The following is a 24006-nucleotide window of genomic DNA, read 5'->3' on the forward strand; positions in this document are numbered from 1 at the left end:
ACCTGATCATTTGAATCATGTGTGTTGGGGCAGGGAATCATGTAAAACAAGATGGATTGTGGCTCTCGAGGACTGGACTTGGGCACCCCTTACAAAGAGGGTATTAGTGCAGTGCTTTGAGTGGTTTCTCACCGAAGGACCTGTTTGCTTTGGGTGACCCTGCCAGTGTTATTGATTACACACAAACCATCATAAGTGCAATGATCAGAGAGGACAAAAAGCAAAGTGCTAACTTTAACGGTGACAACTAACAGGTGTAACAGGAAGAATATTTAAAATGAACATTCTTGTCTTCATCAGGTGATAACATGTACAATGTTCCTAAAGTGCTGTGACTGTGTTCGATCTCTCTTAGTGTATTCTCTTCTGGCCTTTTCTTTTGGTGTAGCTTTTGCAAAAGAACCAAAGAAAAAAGCAAAATGCATGTCACAAAATCTTCTATGGCAAGTTTTGTACTTGACTTTAAGAGTTTAGATGCCTATTTTACCCAAATAATATTTGGAGTCACATTCAGATGTACATGACTTCAGTTATTTCCATACATTTATTAATCTGGATTAATTGTTTTATTTTTGTGTTTTACCCAGTAACGCTGTGGGATCAATCCAAGTTATAATTTCTTTTTTGTCAACTTCTGTCTAGAAAAAACATGTAATTAATCACCTGCCTTGTAAACCTGCATCCCACCAGCTGTTTGCAGTTTATAGATTATATTACCAGGTAATAACAGGATTACAGTGTTCTTTTAGGATGCGTTTGTGCTGTGGATTACTGCTCCCCGGTGCTTTTGACGGGAACATCAGTATACCATTTGGCTGGCCTTTCCAAAAGCGCCTTTCCTTGCTTACAGAAATCCAGTTCACTGTGGCCGTGATAATTTCAGTTGGGCCACTTCACGTTCTCTCGGTCTGTTACAATTCTAAATACGCTTTCTAGGAATTGGTGCCATCCACTCGTCTTAATCCTACAAATTAGAGGAAATCAAGAGTCTTTGAGCCTGTTCAACAAGGAATCATCCAATCAGGGACAAAACAATTTAAAATTGATTGGTCTTGGTCTCATCTATTTTTGAGCAGTTGTTTTTGGCCTTTCTTCTGTGTTCTTTTCTTTAGAGTTGTGTAGTGAGCTATGCTAGTGTTTCCCTTTCAAATTGAGCCCGTGGACTAACTTTGCAGAAGCATTTTACTGATTGTTTGATGCTGTAAATCCAAACTGATTCCAAATTAATGTTGCTGCCTCTTCTGTAAACAAGCTCCACCGTTTGTTGCCATGTCTTCAGTTTAAACAGTACATCAGTCCCTCCGTGTTTCTTCTTTCTGATATGCAGCACCTTAATATTTTTGTGGAAGCTGGTGACAACCCAGCATGGCTCTTCCACTGATGACTTTTGGCTTCACAAATTTGACATGTGCATGTACTACATACTTTCTCTCTTGGAAGATAGCGGCTATGAGTGGACGACTGGTCTGTGTATGTGGGTTTCTAGATTTTAGTTCTCACCTCTTTTCTTTCCCTTTTGAGAATTGGTTTTGATCAATGCTTCTGCCCAGCAGGTGCAATTACATCTCCCTCTTTTTCGTGTAAAACAACTCCTTTGGGGAACCGAAATAGGCTCACGCCGTCCTCCTGCCGATTCAAACAAAAGCCAGTAACATTAGTTGATGGCATAATCCAAGCGAAACAAAACTAAAACCAAACCGAAATTGTCAACGTTTCTATGACAGTGACAGACTACCATATGAGAATGCCAGTTGGACACTTCCTAAAAGAGAATATGTATGGAGTCTGTACACATGAAATCCTGATGTTCTTTTGGGCATCAATGAATTGTAGCCGACGCTTCATTAGACAATTCAACGCAGTTTTCCAATACAACACCTACATCAGCTGATAGAAAACGAACACTAACTTGCTTGCCATCCTATGGAATTCGCGCCGGTAGAGATAAGGGCTGAGCTGTCACCTGCATAACCTGGAAATGTCCTGAATTTCATAAACACCACTTCTAAGGTACTTTGCTTTGGCGTGGCTGTAGGCCTCTGGGCTTGTAGAGCACGCTTCTCCATTAACTCTTCACGCACTGTCGGATGAACTTTTCTCAAACGTTTTGTTAGGTTGGTGGTATTGCCACAAGACTCTACATCTTGCCTCGCTGCAGTTTAGTATGCAAAAATGGCTCTGAATCAGAGTTCTCTTTTGCTAGTTGCGACACCTCCTCCATACTTCCACATGATTATGTTGGTGAAGGACATCGGAAAACCTTGCTTGCATGGGTTTGGGACGTAAGAGTGGGCGGGAACAGTTGCCAGTACTTACATGCGTGCAGAACACCGAAGCAAAAAATTGTTTCAATACAGAGAATAGAGATAAAGAAAATATCATAAATTAATTGGAAATATCGATTCTCTTTTTGGGGATCGATATTTAAATTGTGTACGCTGGATAAAATATCCATATTTTGTTCTCGATCCACCCATCCCTTTTGGCTTGTATCATAGCTGCATGTTTCTTTGAAACGATCCAATCCCCGCCTGAATCGCTGAAGAATTCAATAAGTTAAAATGAACTTTGAGTCAAACACATCCAAGGTGGCGGCGAATTGTGTGTCATCAACCAGCCAAGGCTTACTCTTGTTAATATTAATGGTATCCGCAGATAACAGCATTGAGTATGCTGGGTACCCACCCAGCATTCAGGATGTTTGCCATGGGGACTTTTTACCATTATTCTACAAATACCAATGTGAATAATCATTTGAAAATGTAGATTACATAATTTGCCTCAACTATAATATGTTTCCAAATCATATGAATCTCACCCTGAATGAGCTTTAAAAATCGTAATGTTTTGTTCCGCTTCTTGACCACTTTAGATGTTCAAGTTAAAGGCGGTGCAACTCGCAGAAAAGCTACTCCCTGCCTTCAACACCCCTACAGGAATCCCATGGGCCATGGTCAACCTGAAGAGGTGAGTGCTATAATCATGGCAAATCAATGGTGTTGCTCACATTTTCTTTGGAACGCAGCGTGCCACCTGATTTGTCAGGTCGATCGTCTTAAAAATATCTGCATTTCTTCCCTCAGTGGTGTTGGTCGTAATTGGGGTTGGGCGTCAGCCGGCAGCAGCATCCTGGCGGAGTTTGGAACTCTGCACATGGAGTTTGTTCACCTCACGTATCTGACAGGAAACCCTGTCTACTACCAGAAGGTAACGCTTACATGCAACGCACACATGTATTATTGCAACATACCTGCAAACTCATGTCCCCACAGACATACAAAGATGTTTCTCACATTGACTTATTAAATTCCTATTTACCAGGACTTTAATAAGTAAACCTTATTAATGAAAGAGCACCCAAAAAATCTGATCTTGTGAATTTTCAGTGAGGGAAAAAAAATTCAGTGCTTGAATTTGGTTAACTAATGTCCATGTTTTGCTTTTTCTTGGCTTTGTTCATGTTCAAGAACCAACGTTCTAAACAAGACACCTACTGTAGTCGTTAATAATTCATTTGTTTCTTATGGTGTTAAAATTCCAAATAAACATCTGTTGAAAAAAAATGTGCACAGCTCAAAAGCAGCCCAAAACTTCTAAATTGTATTAAGAGAAAAAAAATCCACGTTAAGTAAGATCTGCTATGAAATAATTTTTTTTTATGTTATCCATCACTTTTGCAGGTCATGCACATCCGCAAGCTACTAGCCAAAATGGATCGACCAAACGGGCTTTATCCAAACTACCTGAACCCTCGTACAGGTCGCTGGGGCCAACGTGAGTACACTTTTTTTTTTTTTAACTTTAGTTGTAATATTGTCATGTTCTGATTTAGTTTCTGATTATTTTTTTGTGTAAAAAAAAAAAAAAAAAAAAACAACAACAAAGGTGTTACGATAGTAAAGAGAAGTAATGATTGTCTATAATGAGAACTAATGGAATCAAAGGGAAACAGTATTCCCAGCTTAGTAATCACTTTTTTGGCAGCTCACCTAAAGACTTTAATGTGTCCCACCGTCATGTCACAATATTAGCAGCAAGCGAATTACAGCTCCAGCTGTTGTAAAATGTGCTTCACAAATAAAGGTGTATTGTATTGTATTGCATTAAGGCATCATCTCAGACTGGCACGGCACTGAAATACAACAACAAAAAAATAGCAGACAAAATAAATGTGATGGAACGATAACGACTTTATCGCAATATTAACATTTTTTTTCAGGGAATCAAATGCCATTGATAGTTGCATATTAACATTGTTTTCACGCACACTGCCTCCAATGGATCGTACGTAACTGGACCTGGTGATGAATTTTTAAAAACTTCTGTACCAATAAATAAAGCAGGCCATTCGAGAATCTGCTCCTGTTCTGGTATCCAGCAGCGTTGAGAGCGAGCGTGCATAGCCCAAGAGATCAAAACAACCAAACTTTTTTTTTTTTTTTACTGATGAACGAAGAGAAAGTACTCTTGGTATGTTCAATGTTCATACTATTGCAGCATATAATCTGTGGGTCTCGTAAAATGGAACAAAATGCTATAAAACAGCTCCCAAGTGGTGAACTGTTTTGAAACTGACTAGAACTGAGTAAGCTAACATGAAATGTGCCGTTTTTGCATGATGAAGGCTCTGATAGCTGGCAACGCTTCAACAACCTGCACACTGTGTCTACTTCGCTAAAAACAAAAGTGCAAGTTAAAAATTGCAGTCACACTTTACCCAGCAAAAGGATCTGTTTATCGTTGGCATGGAGACAAGTCCCAGTAAACACTGCTGACCTAACCAAAACACATGCAACAAGTGCTTTTTGCAGTGCTGAGGTTGTGGCGTTGCGTCACATGCGCAGTGAAGGGGTTGGTTGTTGGCTTGTTGGCTGAAGAGTTTGATAGCCACAAATGGTGTAAACTGTTAGCTTCCGTTTGGCATGTAAATGCATTGTGATAACAAGCAAAACATGGAAAATTCAAACTTGAGTTGACATTGAACATAGCAGCACCCCACAGTATTGGCTGGAGGATCTATTTCCCCATATTTCCATACTAAAAATTTTCAATGACATTTCGCCCTCAAAAAGTACTGGCACCGAGGGTTACTACTACTGAAACAATTACCGACAGATACTGTTTTTCAGTCAGATGGCAATCTGAATTACTTGTAACATTGACAGCCGGACCAGTTATCCTGTGTGACCTTGCCACCAGAAATGATTAAAGGGGACTTTGCAGTTTTAAAACAGCCTGTACAATTTCTGAATCCTCTCAGCAGCCTCTGGACCCTCTACCTCTGAAAGGCACCCATGTTTTGTATTGGGATCTGTCCAATTCTGTCTTTGTAACATTTTATTTAAACCAGAGGATAATATTCCACTATAGCTTGAACAAAGCTCCTGAACCCCAATGTAACAGGTCAGCGCAAGGCTGCTCAGCTGTGCAACTGTACGGCATTTTTCCTCGGTTGTGGTGGTTTCTTGAAAATCAAATTAGAAGTAGAAAAAATGGAGAGAGAGAGAGAGAGATGACTATTTTTTTCCCCCAGATCATTGTACTAATATTGTAATTTCAGGTCGAAAAATTTTATTTTTTACAAATGTGACCAAAAAAAGTGTTTGGTGTTTTTTTTTTATTGTTGTTTTTTTTCACCTTTGTAAACACCTCTTGAATTTGTTGCAATGTATCAGGTCCATAGGCAGTAGGCAGGCCGGATGCTGCTTGGGCGTCACCTATAGAGGACCACTGATCTGTCTAGGATTTCCTTACGGATTTATCTTCTGCTTGTAATATTCCTATATTTGATTTCTTCTATAGTGAACGTTCCATCACATTACACAGTTATTTTCAAGCATGCCTTAATTAAATGAATAGAGTCAATGTAGCCCCGTAGCTGGCAGCTGCTTGGTTGGTGTTTTGGATACCCGTAAAATTGACAATAATTCGTAATAAGTAGTTTCTATTATGGATTTGTGTTTTGTCTTCTGTAGGAGCTTCAGGTGTCGTGTTGTTGCCATAGTATTTTGTGAGATTTATATGTGTATCTGTCTGTCTGTCCTCTATCTCTAAGCTCTGTCTATCGCTCTCCAAAATGTCCATATATCAACGCATTTTTAATCAGCAACAAGGAAATTTGACTTTTTTTAAAGATGGATAATGTGAACAGCACTTGAATAAAAGTGTCTTGGCTTTATGTATTCCATGTCTGTCGCATATTAAAGTGGTAAACTTAGGTCTACTGATAAATTGTTGTGTTAACGTGCTTTTATGGAATGTCTTAAAAGTAAACAAGACAGTCCAGTATTAGCTGTTGAATTATGTTTGAGAGGATGTTTTGGAAGGGCTAAGTCAAGTCACTTTAATAGTGGAGTGTCACCTAGTGGTCAAATCACATAATATATGCATTGCTATACATGCATCACTTCACCACTTTGTAAGTTGCTGAGACTTTTTACTTTTGTCACATTTAGTCCAAGTAAATTTGATGATGAAAAATATTAATTAAAAAAAAACATGTATTTCTTACTGATCATGACATGGCAGACCAGGCTTTGCATGGATGAATAAGGAGTATGTTTGTGTATTGTTTTACTGTAATTAGTATACTAAAATACATGGACACTGTAAAGTGGAATTCAATCCATTCCGGGACTATGATTTTGTGTTTCTAAAGAAACAGTGACGCCCATTAAAAAAAAAAAAAAAAATCCCAAGAGGAAATAATGGAATAGACATATGAAATATACACTTGTCAAATTTTGTTAACTGTACAAAAATGTTTTAAGACAAATTGTAACGTGGTCATACAAGTTTAAAAACAAATACTTAACATTAAAATCATAAAACACTCGACAAGAGCTACACAAAAGTTGTTGAAGATGCACCTCGCAGCATAGTATAACATCCATCCATCCATCCATCATCTATAACGCTTCTCCTCACTAGGGTTGTGGGGGGCGCTGGAGCCTATCCCAGCTTTCTTCGGGCAGTCGGTGGGGGACACCCTGAACTGGTTGCCAACCAATTGCAGGGCACACAGAGACGAACAATCATCCGCGCTCACACTCATACCTAGGGGCAATTTAGAGTGTCCAATCGGCCTGCCATGCATGTTTTTTGGAATGTGGGAGGAAACCGGAGTACCCGCAGGAAGCCCACGCTAGCACAGGGAGAACATGTGAATTCCACACAGGATGGCCGGAGCCGGGATCGAACCCCCGACCGCTGCTGTCTCTCACTGTGAGGCCATCATGCTAACCAGTCGGCCACTGAGCCGCCCATCGCATAACATTTTAAACTATAATAATAATGCAACTTTATTTGTATAGTGTATTTCAAAACAGCTGCAGCTGTCATATGCAACTGTAAAAAAAACTCCTGTAAAATACAAAATCGCAAATTGACCACAATAGCAGACGCTTGCCTCAAGCTTTATCTTGGAGCTGTCTCCTTAATAAATTAGTTGATTTAATTCATATGAGTGCTCTGTTGAATTTGTTTTAAAATATTTTCTCTTGTTTTTAATCAGGCTTGTGTGATTAATGCCTTTTTTGTATATAAACTTTGGGTGATATGTTTTTTGTTTTTTTTTAGTATGTGTGCATAGGTAAGGGTGGTATCTTAACTCTCTGGAGATGTTGAATTGATGATGGACTTTTCAAAGCTTGAAAAAGGGTGGCTTGGAAGTTCATTTCTGAATCTAATTATTTCTAGTGTTCTTTGGTGTCTACAGATCACACTTCGGTTGGTGGGCTGGGCGACAGCTTTTACGAATACCTGCTGAAGGCATGGCTAATGTCAGACAAAACAGACACGGAAGCACGCAAGACGTACGACGACGCCATTGAGGTACGACTCATGTCACATTAGCATGTTGGCAAAGTGGCTCTCAAAGTTAGCTGTTACTGTTAATGTAGCTATAAAAATTATTAAAAGTAGCTCCAGTGCATCTGGAAAGTATTCAAAGGATTTAACTTTTTTTTTTTTTTTCTTACCTTGTTGTCCCAGCGTCATCCCAAAATGGAATAAAATAATTTGTTCCTCAAAATTCTACACGCAAAAGTTTTGGGAAAATGTTTGATATTGTACTTTAAATTAAAAAAATAAATAAATGGCATCATGTAGGGCTGGGCCATAAACCGAAAATTTACAGTTACCAAAATGTATTACAATAAACGACATAATTTTGCCCATGTCGGTAAATTCTCTGTTTAAAAAAAAAAAAAAGTATTTTCTGTCTGCGGCAATATTCATGCTCCTTTAAAGCAGCTACAACGCATCTAGTCACATAACTCCACCCATGACAACGGTCGTGGCTGGCAATTCAAATCAAGAAGCGGCTGACACGGCTGAAGACGACGTAACGTTAGTTGAAGTTGGTCCTGTTGAAATATTTTGTGTTCCATCAAGAAAATGTTTGCACAAAAGAACATGAACTACTCAGTGCGTCGTAAGCACCCAAAACCTTTTCTTTTCCAACCTTTTCTTTTTCACCACCGACAACACAAGTATGCTGTTGACTTGGAATGTGAGCTAAAAGCTCAAAGTGAGAAGCAAGGTTCGACAAGTGATAACAGCCCATAACGGAGACGACACCATACGAGAGAACGTCGAAGAGGTGGACGCGACAGCCTAGCACATAGCTAACGATATAGCTCCTCTAGCTATAGAGGGAACTTAGACATGTCAAGCGTTTTGCATCCACATCCGACTTGTGGTCAATTCGCAACATGGATCCCTGTTTGAGCCTGACTGTGCAATTACATAGACGACAAGTGGTGACTGCGCAACGGAGTACTCGAGACAGGCACATTTTTATGATGCACACTTGTTTATTTGGCTTGCATTGACAATTTCTTTCATTTCATTGAGCATTTTGTCTACAGGCCACACTAGCTCCTTTGCAGATGGCATTATTTATATTGTTTACACGAGACCTATACACAAATCTAGGCCTTTGCACTTGGCATTACAGCACCTTTGCGCAAGATATTAGCAGAAAAGGTTTTGCTTGAGGTAACCCTTTTCTCCTGTTCTGTGTGACATTGTTCAAGTCATGCAAAGCAAGCTACCGTATTTTGGCAGTCATAAGGGGCACTTATAAGTCCCAAATCTTCCCCTAAACTAACACAGCGCCTTGTAAGGCGACTGCGCTCATTATATGGACAAAGTATCACTCGCGACCATCAACCCTTTTACTCATTGGGCTCTTCAGAGTGCATGTTAGCACACCCTGCTGGACAAAGTCAGAGTCATTTATGCTAATAATTGACCATGACTTATACATTAAATGACTATGGTGTTTGGGTGATGGTGTAGGAGAAAGCTGGACAAAAGGGCAGCTGTCCACAATGTTGTAGTCTGTCTTATCATTTATGTTATTGCAAGCAAGAAACGTCCCAGGTTTAGACAACGGACCAAAAGCCCAAAGCACAACACCATATCGCTCTAAACAGCCATGTGATTGGCTGAGTCTTAGTTTCTCCCAGAAGCCATTGCTGTTTAGCTAAGGCTGAGTGGCTCCCAAGAACCCATTGCTATAATCTTTTTGTGTTATTTTTATTTCTTTTCGGTATATTGATGGCATGGGAGATACATGTTTTGTGTTAATCTCATTTCTTTGTTCATTGTTTGCTTGTAAGCTGAGTTTTTTTTTTTTGGGTTTGATTTGAAACCGTGACTCTAAGGAGTGTGGTGACCAGTGAAGTCCCTCCCCTGACGTTGTCGAGCAGACTGCTGACAGGCCACCGTTAACTACCTAAAGCTCTTGTAATTGTCACTGACTCTTTGTAGATGTATGTCACCTGCCGTTGAAATGGGGTGCTACCTCTGGCTACTGCTGTTACCGCTGATGGCAGTGCTGAAGTTGGTGCTGGTGGTGGTGGTGATGCTGGTGCTGGTGGTGGCGATGCAGATGTTGCTGCTGGCGGTGCTGGTGGTGCTGGCGGCGCTGGTAGAGCTGGCAGAGCTGGCGGTACTAATGCGCTAATTCTGCTGTCGCACCGCTTTCGGTGCGAACAACGTGCCAGCGCGGGCGCCCGGGCCTGACGCTGGCGCGTTCACTAAATCATATTCAGTAAATATTGCTATTGCATTCAGTAAACACAATTTTTTTTAAATTGATTCATTAACTATTTATTTAGTAAACACTCACTGCACCGACCCAACCGGACTGCATCAGGTCATCTGTCTGCTCCACCTGTAGACTACGAGGGTCCCCTTTTGGTCTTAATGTGTAGCTCCGGAGCCACACTCAAGTCTCCAGACACGCATTTGCAAATTGCCACACGCAATAGCTTCCGAGATCGGACGTGATCGGGCGTTCTCAGGGTAGTATGGCCGTAAGCAACAATTCCTTTCAAAATTTTGCATTTTATACATGTGGTCTTTATTGTGGCAAATACTTCAATCCAAAAATACGTAACAAGAATCTGAAACTATAAGCACAGTCACAAATGTGTAACAACAATCTACAATGCATGATTGACGTCACAGATATATTACAAATATCAGCAAATGTGTACAATGATTTGATGGCACAAACACATGGTTAAATGCGGACAAAAATCCATAGATGGGCGACCTGTAAAAACGGGACCTTTTGATTGGCTGTGTTCTTACATGTGACGTTTGCAACAGTCCTGCCGCAGACGACTCGCAAATGCGTGTGCTGATTTGAAAATGCGTGTCAGGAGACTTGTGTGTGGCTCCGTAGCTACACATTCGGACCACATGGGGGCACTAATATTATACAGTGGAACCTCGGTTCTCGACCATAATCCGTTCCAGAACCCTGTTCGAGAAGCGATTTGTTCGAACACCGAATCAAATGCAATAGTTGTACGCACTACTTTTATTTTTTCGCTAGTAGCAGCTTTGTTGCTTGCACTGACCTTCTTTGGAGGCATGATTAGGGGCTAAAACACTTCGCAGCACGTAGCACGTCCGCACGCGACAACAATTGGTCAATTGGACAATTGGCCGCTCAGCATCCCACCCTCGCGTGCGCACTCACGCGTCATACCGGCGTTCGAACTCCGATGTTTGTTCGAACTGCGAAGCAAGAATTTCTCTTTTTTTTTGTTCGAACTCCGATTTGCTCGACCTCAGAGTCGTTCGAGAACCGAGGTTCCACTGTACCAGCTGTTAGAATAATATTTAGATGTTATTATACATTTGCCATGACGCAACTTTATTTCAATACATAGTGCACATATCATGTTGCAAATTAGTGGAGTGGACTATGCTTGAGTGTTTACAGTCAGAGTGGAGGTGTCTGCAATTGGCAGGGCGGCGGCACTTCTTCAGAAGTGAGGATGAAGTAAACAACATCGTGAGGAGCCCTGATAAGTTGGCATCGAAGTCTGAAGCAAGCAACATCGTGCTAGGTCCTGATAAAAGATGCTGACGTCAAAGTCAGCTGTGACCCACGACGGCACGCCAACGATAAACCGGACTAAACCAGTTTTGAGTAGACGAACTGTACCACCCTTGAGTGTAATCTGATTTCTCGAAGTGTAATCTGATTCTTCGATGTTATAAAAGGGAATGTGTGAAAAACATCGATGAACAGAAGGGAGATCAAGTTGCCAAATAAACTTTGTTAACCTCTCTGTATCCACTTGAGCTGAGTGCCTCTCTTCTTTCAGCTATGAACCCTATATGTCAAACTGACACCAGCCCAGTACCACCAATATATACACCAATAACATGGGTGGGCCCCTGCCGGCCGGCCCCCTCGGTGGGCCCCTGCCGGCCGGCCCCCACGGCGGGCCCCCTCGACGGGCCTTCCCCGGCCGGCCCCCTCCTTCGGGCCCCCTCGGCCGGCCTCCTCGGTGGGCCCCATGATTGAAGTCACAGATATATTACAAATATCAGCAAATGTGTACAATGATTTGTAGGCACATACACATGGTTAAATGCGGACAAAAATCCGTAGATGGGGGACCTGTAGAAACGGTAGTAGTCTTGGGTCGTCATTAAGGAGAGAATTAAATAAATTGTCCAAAATATTCACAAAAATCAATTAAAACAACCTATATGGCATAGGTGTCAAACTTGAGGCCTGGGGTGTCAGAACCGGTCTGCCACATTTCATATGGCCCGCAAAGACCATCTTCATGTTTCGTGCTAGAATATTAAAATTGCAAATTGTCTTCACTGTTAAATAAAATGTACCGTATTTTCCGGCCCATAGGGCGCTCTTTAAAGTCCCGAATCTTCCCCCAAAACAAACAAAGCCCATTATATGGACTAAACATCACTCGCGACCATCAACCCTTTTACTCATTGGGCTCTTCAGAGTGCATGTTAGCATAGCCTGCTGGACAAAGTCTGAGTCATCTATGCTGCTAATTGAACGTGACTTATACATTAAGTGACTATGGTGTTTGGGTGATGGTGTAGGAGAAAGCTGGACAAAAGGGCAGCTGTCCACAATGTTGTAGTCTGTCTTTTCATTTATGTTATTGCAAGCAAGAAACGTCCCAGGTTTCGACAACAGACCCAAAGCCCAAAGCACAACAGCACATCTCTCTAAACAGCCATGTGATTGGCTGAGTCTTAGTGGCTCCCAGAAGCCATTGCTGTTTAGCTAAGGCTGAGTGGCTCCCAAGAACCCATTGCTATAATCTTTTTGTGTTATTTTTATTTCTTTTCGGTATATTGATGGCATGAGAGATACATGTTTTGTGTTAATCTCATTTCTTTGTTTCATTGTTTGCTTGTAAGCTGAGTTTTTTTTTTTTGGGTTTGATTTGAAACCGTGACTCTAAGGAGTGTGGTGACCAGTGAAGTCCCTCACCTGACGTAGTCTTGTAGACTATTGCCATGATACCTATTATTGGTTAGAGTCATTGTTAATGATAGCGATTGTCAATGGTACCATAGCAACTGTCTTTGAAATGTGGCGATTGCTTATGGTAGTGAGGCAAAGTGAATTGCCATGGGCTGAGTCAGCGCGAGCAGCCGAGCTATTCCTATGCTAAAAGCAGCTGAGCTAGGCGCGCCCAGTGTGTGCTTCAAAGACAGAAATAGCACCCTCAGCAGGTGTTGCGCCCTTTGAGGCAACGCGTCCTATGACTGCGAAAATACGGTATTTGGAATGTTTATACAAATGATTTTTGTACTTTTATTTTTCATTGAAAGTAATGTGTACCAGTTGGTCTATTAAAAAAAAGCAGTTAATATGCATTTCCTGCATTTATTTTGATTTTGGTCCACGGGGGAAAATTATCGTGCATTTATCGTTATCGAGGTAAAATTGCTCAATTTATCGTGATAATGATTTGAGGTCATATCACCCAGCCCATAATCATGTACGGTACTTAAATATTCGCAGCCTTTGTTCAACCTCAAGTCTTTTTGAATATGATACCATAAGCCACAAGCTTGGTACATTTATCGTTGGGCAGTTTTGCCCATTCATCTTTGCTGCATCTCTCAAGTGTCAGTTGGTTGGATGAGGTCATTTCATTTTCTCTCCAGAGGTATTCAATTGGATTCAAATCTGTGCTCTGGCTGGGTCACGAAAATCCATACACAGAGTTGTCCAAAAGCCCGACCTTTGCTTTGGGTGATTGTCCCGTTGAAAGTAAAACCTGAGGTCCTGAGCACTCCGCAGGAGGTTGCTATGCAGGATGTCACTGTAAATTCCTAAATTAATTTTTCCCTCATTTCTCACTACTTTCCTTCTTCCTACCACTGAAAGTCAACCCCGGGTCATGGTACTTCCTCCTTTGGTGGTGGGTTTTCTTCCAAACATTGTGTGATGCGATTAAAATTTAACTCTTAGATGTAAACAGTCTTTCCCGTGATCTGAGAGCCTTTTATGTCCCTTTTGGCAAACCCCAGGTGGGCTGCCATGTGCCCATTACTATGGTTTGGCTGCTGCCTGACCATTTTAAAATATAGGCATGATTGTTGAAGTGCTGCAGAGATGGTTGTCCTTCTGGAAGGTTCTCCTCTCCCCACAGAGGACGGCTGGAATTTCTCAATTTAGGTGGACGGCTGTCTACAGACGATTTGACTTCATGCTCTGTTTGTGCTCTGACATGGCAACTTGTGGGACCTTTTATAGAGAGGTGTGTGCGTAGAAACAGTGTGTACCTGAGCTTAATTCTGAGCTTTTTGACAAAAGTTGGGAAAACGTACTTATATGTACTGTACTTGTGATTGCTTAATTTAATAAATTGGCAAGAATTTCAACCCCCCCCCCTTGTCATTATGGGGTGCTGTGTGTAGAATTTTGAGGAAAAAAATTATTTATTTTATTTTGGAATGAGGCTTTAATATAACAGAACGTGGAAATGGTGAAGCGATAAGAATACTTTCCGGATGCACTGTGTGTGTCTTATCCGATTTAAATAAACCTGTTATGAACATTTCACATATACATTATTTTGAGACGTGCTACTGCTTTCAGAACACTGAAGGGGGTGCATGGCTTAAAAGGTTTGTGTGATATGAGACGCAATGTGCTCACTTTTGACTGATGCGTCACACAACGTGACCACGCATGAAGTTTCATATACAACTGCAAGATGCTCAGCAGTTTACGTTGTGGTTGTCTTCCACCACGCCCTTTGAAGCTTAACAGAATTGTGGTTGCAGAGCTCAAGACTCCTAGCAAAATGTTCACCTGTTTTTCTTCTCAGCATGATATGCAAACATAATTTCAAATTGCCTGCCCCCCCCTACAGGCAATCGAGCGGCACCTGATCCGCAAGTCCAACAGTGGTCTGACATTCATTGGTGAGTGGAAGAATGGCCACCTGGAGAGGAAGATGGGCCACCTGGCATGCTTTGCCGGTGGCATGTTTGCGCTGGGCGCAGACGGCTCTCCTGACGACAAGGCGGGCCACTGGCTGCAGCTGGGCGCGGAGATTGCGCACACCTGTCACGAGTCTTACGATAGGACGGGTGAGTGATGCCACTACAACCTAAAAAAAAAAAAGCTATCTGATTACAAACATCATAATCAGCATAAAATTCATTCCTAAAAGTATTATTTAATATGATTTTTTTAAGCAAGTATTTCACTTACAAATCATATTGTGAGTTGCACTCTACTGGTAATTTATGACACTAAGGAGTGTTTTTTTTTTCATATTTGACAAAGAATCAAAATTTGGAAGAAAAAAAATTCTTTCTCCTCCAGTGGTGAAGCTGGGCCCCGAGGCCTTCAAATTCGATAGCGGCCTGGAGGCGGTGGCTGTGCGGCAGAACGAGAAGTACTACATCCTACGGCCCGAAGTCATTGAAACCTACTGGTACATGTGGAGGTTCACCCATGACCCCAAGTACCGTCAGTGGGGCTGGGAAGCAGCACAGGTACCTCTTACACAAATGTAGTGGGATAAAGATAGTTGTGCCCACTATGTAAATAGTGTACAGAGCCTGCGAATGGAACAGTAAACATGGAGGACATTTTTCTTTTTATTGAGCTTTATTTATTTATTTATTAATTTTCCATCCATCCATCTCCATCCATTACCTGAGCCACCTCTCCTCATAGGGGTCACGGGTGTGCCGTAGCCCATTATTTATTTATTAATTTTCCATCCATCCATCTCCATCCATTACCTGAGCCACCTCTCCTCATAGGGGTCACGGGTGTGCCGTAGCCCATCCCAACTGTCTTCGGGCAGTCGGCCGGCGGTTTAGACCTTGCACTGGTTGCCAGCCAATCGCAGGGCACACAAAGACAAACAACCATCCGCGCTCACACTCACACCTAGGGACAATTCCAAGTGTAAATGGAACGTTTTTTTTTTTTCTTTTCCAATTGATGCTTGTATTTAAGGCGTATTGTCACTGGAAGGAAGCTGCCCATCCAATCCCCCCTCCTCCGACAACCCCTACGCCCTCACCACACCACCCCACACCACTGTGATTTTGCAATAAAAACACTTTATTTACCCTAGAACAGAACTTTAAAAAGCATGAACAGCATCTTTATAAATGGACTGACAAAACATTAAAAACAAAAGTTGTACACGAAGTCCAAAATCTATAAATATAATCCACACGATTAACGCTCGATATTAAGTGGAACTGGACGTGTGTCAGACATTGACATAGACATTTCGTTGCTGGCTTTTCTTTTCTTTTTTTTTTTTTTTTTTTCTTTTTTTTTTATTAAGAGAATCACACTTTAACGCAGGATATTGTGTACACAGCATTGAGAAGTACGGTTCTTACACACATACGCACTTTTTGCCGTCAAAGTTTCTTTGATGGGTCACATACTTCGTGCAAGAAGTTGCGTATGCATCTTTCAGGCCCCGTTTTGTGCGTTTGCAGCATTGATAAGTGAAACACTTGCTCATTTAATGTTCAAATTTGGATCCTTTCCGTTTTAACGCGGTTCTAGTCAGACTTCTTTGAAAAGCGCACCTAAGCATTTAATTCCGATGTTTCTCGATTAAGCTTTGATTACAAGGCTCCAGACTGACTTCCCTAAACCAAAAGATGATGTAACTAAATAACAAATAGCTGACCTACCTCCTACAAAAGAAAAGCAGTAGAATAAAAGGGTGACAAATAAAATGAGCTTCTCTCTCCTTCGATTGCTCTGATTGTCTAAATATTTACTGTATTGCCGTTGAGCGATTAAATTTTTTAACTAAGTCACTGCTCGGTGGAAAAGCACCCATCCACTTAATATCCCAATAAAAGGTTACAAAAATGGCAAGCCACATAGAAACTAGTAAATTAAAACTTGGAGAAGCAGCCTTTTTCTCTGCACTTAGTACTGCTGAAATGATTTATAGGGATTAGACTCCATGTCATTTGGGGATGAAAACACAAACTGTTACTTTTCCACATTTATACCCAGGATTTCATGGAAAAAAATCATATTTAATGGTTTTTTTAATTTTTTTTTTATTCTTACTATATAGATTTTTTTAAACAATAGGTCTCAAATTATACACAAGTTTTTTTGCTATTGACGGTCCAGCCGTGAATACCAAGAGTGCAATGTGAATACTTGGTTCATCCATCCATCCATCCATCATCTGTACCGCTTCTCCTCACTAGGGTCGCGGGGGTGCTGGAGCCTATCCCAGCTATCTTTGGGCAGTAGGCGGGGGACACCCTGAACTGGTTGCCAGGCAATTGCAGGGCACATAGAGACGAACAACCATCCGCACTCACACTCATACTTAGGGGCAATTTAGAGTGTTCAATCGACCTGCCATGCATGTTTTTTGGAATGTGGGAGGAAACCAGAGTACACGGAGGAAACCCACGCAGGCACGGAGAGAACATGCAAACTCCACACAGGATGGCCGGAGCTGGGATTGAACCCTCGCCCGATGCGGTCTCTCACTGTGAGGCCATCGTGCTAACCAGTCGGCCACCGTGCTGCCTTACTTGGTTCATATTTATATAATACATGCTCCAATAAATGTAGTTGATTACAGGGTTCCTGCATCGCTTTAAAATCTGTCAAAATGACAGTAATAATAAGTAGGATATTATGGTTGTAGTCTCGAAAGTTAATATAAATGAACATTCTTAACACTTTTTGCCGATTGACTCTCGTAGTAACATTGGGCAATCATGATAGCAGAACCAACTAAACAGATGTGGTTCTAGTTGGGACACTTGCAGATCACTTTGGACGACATTTAGAACATTGTAAAGTTGGTCTTAAAGGACATTTCATAGTAGTTTTTATTTTTCAATGTTCATTCATTTTATTAGAATTTTTTAAAATATTTTTTTCGATATCATTACATGAGTTGTGGCTCACCGTGACTTGTAACTACCGTAGTTGGTATTATTGTAAAACACAAAAATTGATACTATGACATGGCATTTTTGTTTTTCTGTTCATCAGCAAGTAAACATTTGACTGGCAGCAAAACTTATGGTCGACTGTGGAAAGCCAATGATGAAAAAGTAGTTGCCACACCCGCACATTGCGCATGTTGTTAGGTGTGTGGTCTGCTTAAAAACGTTTTTGTTTAAAACATGGAGCGAACCTTGATTACCTAGCGGGTAATTATTGATCACTAGCACCATGTGGGTGTGGTCAGCTAAGGTACAGATGACATGATCCAAGAACGACGTCAGTCTGCATGCTTTGCACCACCAAGCGGATTAAATTGCAGTTGAAACAGAAGCCACTGACAAGAAGCTTGGCTAAATCAAATGCCTCAGGAAACAAAGACAAAGAACAACCAGGAATGCAGTCCTACAAAGACTTTGCAAGAAAAATCTCAGTAATGAAAAGCATTTTTCAGGTGTAATGCAGCTCAGCCATGATGCAGGACAAGACAGGTGGGTCAGTGTGGAAATCATTTAGTGACGCAATGGCATAAATATATCGAATAATGAAAACAAATTAAATGATTCATTTCCACTTGTAGAAGAGACCATATATTTGTTTTTTTGAAGTCCTTCTAATGGACAAAAGCCCCCCCTCTATCCCCCCCTTACAGGCCATTGACAAGTACTGCAGGGTGAGTGGAGGCTTCTCCGGCGTGAAGGACGTCTACTCTTCAAACCCGACCTACGACGACGTGCAGCAGAGCTTCTTTCTGGCCGAGACGCTCAAGTAAGCTGTTAGACTGTTGCATGCACGCCAAACAGGCTGATGGTCATTTTCACATTTGTCAGAAGCCATTCCCTGAAAAGGCACAAAAACAGCACAAACAAGATAAAAGCAAAAAAATCAATAAAATTCCAATTCTGAACTGGTTTTCCTTCTCTGCATGTCTTTGATGAAACTTTGAACACATTTAATAATGTAATGTAATATTGTATGCTTAGTTAAACCATAAAATAATTTTCAATGGTACAAAATATTTACCCTGCTGTTACGCATACCTTTGAGCAAATGAACGCCTTCCACAAAGCAATGCTTAAAAGCAGCGCCGCTTGTACCCTGATGCCATTAGTTACATACATAGTAATGTGCGTTGTCATTGGCAATTATATTGCAACACTTTTGTAACTTTTTTTTTTTGTTTGTTTGTTTATTTTTGGTGTTTCGTTTTGGCCAGGTATCTGTACCTGCTTTTCTCCAACGACGACCTAATGCCCTTGGAAAGTTGGGTCTTCAACACTGAGGCTCATCCACTTCCTGTGCTCCACCTGGGCAACATCACCTTGCCGGGCAGCGAGCCGGCACAGCAGTGAACGGGCCAACAACAAACACTGGACTGACTATTATCAGGTTCCCGAGACGTGGACCATATCGGAGCTTGGGAACTCCCTGAAAACTCTGACGCTCCACAGTGCATCATTTAGTTTTCGTTCCAATGTTTGGTGTTTGTCTGACCAAACTCTTTATCTAACTTTCTTTAATGGGGACACACCAGTTGAATGGAAACTGTTTTCATGACGCAGTCTTAGCGGCCGTCTCCTTTTTTGGGCAGGTGTGGATCCTTCAGAGCGGACAACAGAGCAACAGTCTGACTGGCTACATCATCAGTCTAGCTAAAAATATCACGCCCCCCCAAATGGAAAAAAAAAAAACTCTGCTGCTACGCTATGATTGGATGCTGCTTTTTTTAATCTTCCTGCTCTTTTTTTTGGTTGTGTTTTTTAATTCTCCTGTTTTTTTCCATCTGTTGTCTGCTTCATCTGTTTCAATTTATGCAAAACTGATGTTGAGGCTCATGACAAGTGAAATCAGTCGCACCATCATCTGACTCTATGGCTGCTACCTTCATTCATCGTTAAAAATATGTCATCACCTCCTGCCTTTTCATCCATCAATTTTATGCTATCATCAGCTTTCTGAAATGGAGTGAATCTAATATGAGGTCCTGTGGTCTGGTTTCCCATCCATTCTTGAATGTGGGATTGAATCATTAGGTTGGTTCATTGATGAGTTTATAACCATCGTTCCTGACTTCCTCTCACAGCGTTAATTTTTTTTGCGCCAAGAAAGTTACTTGTGGTCTTTCTTTTCCAACCTTGGTACAGCAGGCCAAAAAAAAAAAATCTGTGAACGCTGACAACTTCAACGAATCAGATTTCACGATCGTGTCAAATGCAGTTAATGATGGCTGAAGCCGGAGCTGGGCCATCTACTCGACCATGAGTAGAAGTACGTGTGGCTAAAGCCAAACTGTGACAGTGTTTTTACTTTCTGGAGCTGGATTTCCCATCTATGGCTGAAAATACAGCAAGATAAAATAAAATAAATATAATATACAAACGAACAACAATCATGAAATTGGAATATCCCTTTCTTTAGTGACTTGGAAGTTCCTTTGGCAAAACCTGAAGACGAATCCATATTATCAGAATTCAGCCTCTAAACAGTGAATATCGGATTTCCATTGTCCTCCATGAACACACACTTATCTTTGCATTAAGTCAAAATAAAACTTTGAAACGTATGCTTTACTTTGAAAACAATGAGAAACATTTTGCCTTATTTCTGACATTTTATGGACCAAAGCAATATCTCAATCTTAATTGGTGCATTTTCTGCATTTAAATTGAAATAACATCCTGGTTTTTTTTTATATTGGAATGGAAATTAAAACTTTTTTAATCAGATTAATTGATAAACAATATAACATGCATATTACGTAACTGATTATTAAAATAATCGATAGTTGCAGCGCTGATTACGTTTGTATGTAGATGAATCCTGAATTGCACTTAACTAAGACTTGATTTTGTTTTATTTTTTGTTTTTGCAGTTCATTTGAATTATTTTGATTTCTTGATTAGGCCTTATCGTCTATCATGAAGCAGTTGTGCTTTTCACAGGCTCTTTCACTGTCAGACATTGTGAATTTTTTGGGGGGTGGGCTAAACATTTAGAACTGTGAAGTGAAACGGATTGACGCATGACTGAAATGACGGCAAGGTTGCAATTACAACACAAATTGAATTTTCTGAATGTGACTTTGTAATGCACACTGAATTGAGCCGTATTGTGACTCTTTGTGAACATTCAAAAATCAACAAATGGCTACACACTGTTCCTTTTCAATGAAAAGCGTGTTTCCCCAGATGTTCTTGAGTTTTTGTTTTGTTTTATTAAATAAAAAAAATGTGTTTCAGATAAAGAGGAAAAATACAAAATTATGTGAAATATATATTCTGTTAGATAGCAACGCCATGCATTATTGGGATCCTTGTGTGCAAATGTAAACTTAAGTTTTGTTTGTTAAATTATTATTATTTAAAGTTGAAAGAAAATACACTATTTGTTCATTTGGAAGAAGTGCCATCAGTTTGGGACGGATAAAATGCATATGCGTTGATTTTCATTCACGTCACTTACCTCCCTTGTTCATCACTCTCAGAATTCTGTCAACCATGTGGTCGCAGCAAGCCAGCCAATGAGTGACTGTGTTTGTATTTTTACTTGACTACAAAGAAAAGGTAAATGTAAATATGTTGCAAAGTCCAGCACATTCAATAAAGTTGTTGCTACAAGTGACGAGGAACTCGAGTTGTTTTGCCCATGGCAATGTTGGTTTTGGTGAAACAGTGGTGTTAGCTTTTAAACGTGTCTTTCAACAAGATACACTCAACTAAATTAGATTGTTTCAGTGTGTTTAAGCGGTTTCATTTAAATTAGAATTTTACTTCTCTAAACTTTCACATTCTAACAAGCCAGATGATACTTAGCCCCTCCCTAACATTCAAAGATGTTTGAACAGTTGAGATGAATTACTTCAATATGCTCAATTGACAGCAATTACTACTTTCCGATTAGCCAGGTCACAGAAAGAGCCCCAAAATACAGATTCCATGAATTTTAGGACGATAAACTCAAATTTGAGAACAGCGATTAGGCAAGGATTTATTTATAAAGCAAAAAAATGAAAACATTCTTTAAAGACACTCTGACCCAAAACTGAACATGTTCAGCTTTTATCCTTTCCAAACAGTACAATTAATGTTTAACATACAGGTATATCACAAGATTTGTAAATTTTAAAAATAAATTAAAGGACAACGTCTTTTTCTTGGTTCAATTCAAAGTCAATTTCAGTGTGTCGGTTCAGAATTATCACAACGGCTTTCATAGCGTGCAAACAAGCTTCCAGAAAGTTTCCTAAAAGTAAGCGTCACCCAGCAGATGCACCCACAAATCAGCAGTGACAATGCCTACTTCCTGATGACGTGGGCGCTGCAAGCAGGTGCGTTACCATGCAGACTTTCCCACAGTGCCTTTTCACGGCTATATCCTCCCTGCAGAGGATCATCTGGCCTAAAAAAAGAGTCATGGGCTGTAAAAATCCAGCCCTTAATCCTACTTGTTGTCCCATACGTGAACCTCCATAATTGCCCGACTAATGACCCTATGGAAAGTTGCCCCAAAGCCGTTTTCACAAAGCAGCAGGATACATGTCTGACATCTGGACTAAGGACATGCACCAAAGTACCTCTTAAATTATGATTATAGAATTATTGTTTTCATCAAGTTGAGATTGAGCATGTTTTCATGTGCATGTATCAACAGGAAGATAGGGAAAAAAATCTACTGTGAAGAACATGGAGGGAGTGATGTCATAGTAAGTTGTGAGCTATGAGAGGCCTGACTCAGTCACTGAGAACAGATAAGATCGCAGTGCATTAATGGATTACTTTGTGTTTGCACGTTTACATGTGGGTGTGTGTTTGTGTTTAATGTGTTAATGGAGGTTGGTTCTGTTACATCGGAACAAACACTGAAGTGGCACAAAAACGTGACCTTTCATTTCACATTTTCAATTAATTAGTCCCATTGGAAATAATGCAAATCAGAATTAAAAGTCTCAAATTGTGGCCAATGATAAACGTTCATGAAATGTGCAGGCAATGTTTTAATACATTTTTCATTTTTCAACTGAGATGCTCCAGGTCCATTTTGGCCAAGGCCAAGATTATCCTAATATCAATTAACTATATCTGATTAAATCATCTTGTTTCAAAATGTATTAAATGCCTTTCTGACTTTAATAAATGGATGATTAATCCTTAAGGGTGAAGTCAACCCAAAGAATTCTTAACAAGCAAGTTCTATGTAGCCGCACTAGTCTAAACATGGGATTCTAATTAATATTGCATTTGTGGAATATGTGTTAAGCAGCAAAGTTTTGCCACATCATTTTGTCACTTCTGTCGACTGAAAATTACACCACGACCTAGCGAAAAAACAGTCATGACTCAGGTTCAAAAACACGTGAGTCGTGATTCGTTGTTACCTGAGCCCACCAAAATTGTGATGTCGTTTTCAGTCGACAGAAGTGCCAAAATGTCCGCCCCCTGGCATGGCTAAAAACAGGTGAATTTTGCCGCTTAACTCATTTTCCACAAACTCAATATTAATCCGAATTCTACGCTTAGACTAGAAAATTATTAGTCCAAAGATTTTTTTGGTGTTGACTTCACCTTTAACTGATGTTTCACATAAAATGGAATTTAATTTTTTTACATTACCGGTTTGATGAAAAGTTCTACTATGGAACATCTGTAATATCCTGATTCCCTAAAACCTGAAAAAAAAATTGAAATATGGCATATGGCTTCTGTTATGTTTTGTATGTCTGATAATCTTTTTGTTTTCCCCTTGTTCACTGTTTTGATGCCCTCCCCCCACCCCCACGACCCTTCAAAGACCAACAGGTGCACGGGAAATGTGATGGGAATGTAACGCCACTCAAGACTTTCAAAATCACCACTGAACACTTTCTTTCCACTATCCCTTTAAAAACTTGATAAACACACATTGGTAAATCTAAAATTTTGTAGACATCAGCCATACTGTACACGAACTTTGTTGCACCTGTTCAAAAGAATGCCGTCAGATGTCCAAATGGGTCAAATTTCCCATATGGGTATTTAAAGGTTTAGATTCTCAATTGTCATGCAACTGTAAATTTCAAAAATATATAATTGAAACTTAAAGATCTGTTATATAGCTTACAAAAAAAAGGCATTAAAACTGAATGTCATCTAAATGTTTTTTTTTTGTTTGTTTTTTTTTACATGAAAACCATGAGCTATTTTTATTGCATGAGCGCAACATTAACAATATGACAAACGACCGTAACT

At 40.3% G+C, this 24006-nt stretch overlaps 1 protein-coding gene across 1 annotated transcript in view; it reads left to right on the plus strand.

Annotated features, from left to right (window-relative positions):
- The window catches only part of man1a2 (mannosidase, alpha, class 1A, member 2), a 56209-nt gene extending 34806 nt beyond the window's left edge, over window positions 1-21403 (plus strand). Inside the window, exons 7-14 of the mRNA XM_088315270.1 lie at window positions 2873-2967; window positions 3084-3207; window positions 3681-3774; window positions 7718-7833; window positions 14685-14904; window positions 15143-15315; window positions 18435-18550; window positions 18999-21403. Coding sequence (XP_088171396.1) covers window positions 2873-2967; window positions 3084-3207; window positions 3681-3774; window positions 7718-7833; window positions 14685-14904; window positions 15143-15315; window positions 18435-18550; window positions 18999-19134 — 1074 coding nt within the window. The 3' untranslated portion in view covers window positions 19135-21403. The remainder of the gene's footprint in view (window positions 1-2872; window positions 2968-3083; window positions 3208-3680; window positions 3775-7717; window positions 7834-14684; window positions 14905-15142; window positions 15316-18434; window positions 18551-18998) is intronic.
- Window positions 21404-24006: the final 2603 nt, after the last annotated feature.

Source organism: Idiotropiscis lumnitzeri, chromosome 14, assembly GCF_059441095.1.
Source record: "Idiotropiscis lumnitzeri isolate Australia: NSW breed Sydney's pygmy pipehorse chromosome 14, RoL_Ilum_1.0, whole genome shotgun sequence".
Classification (NCBI taxonomy): domain Eukaryota; kingdom Metazoa; phylum Chordata; class Actinopteri; order Syngnathiformes; family Syngnathidae; genus Idiotropiscis; species Idiotropiscis lumnitzeri.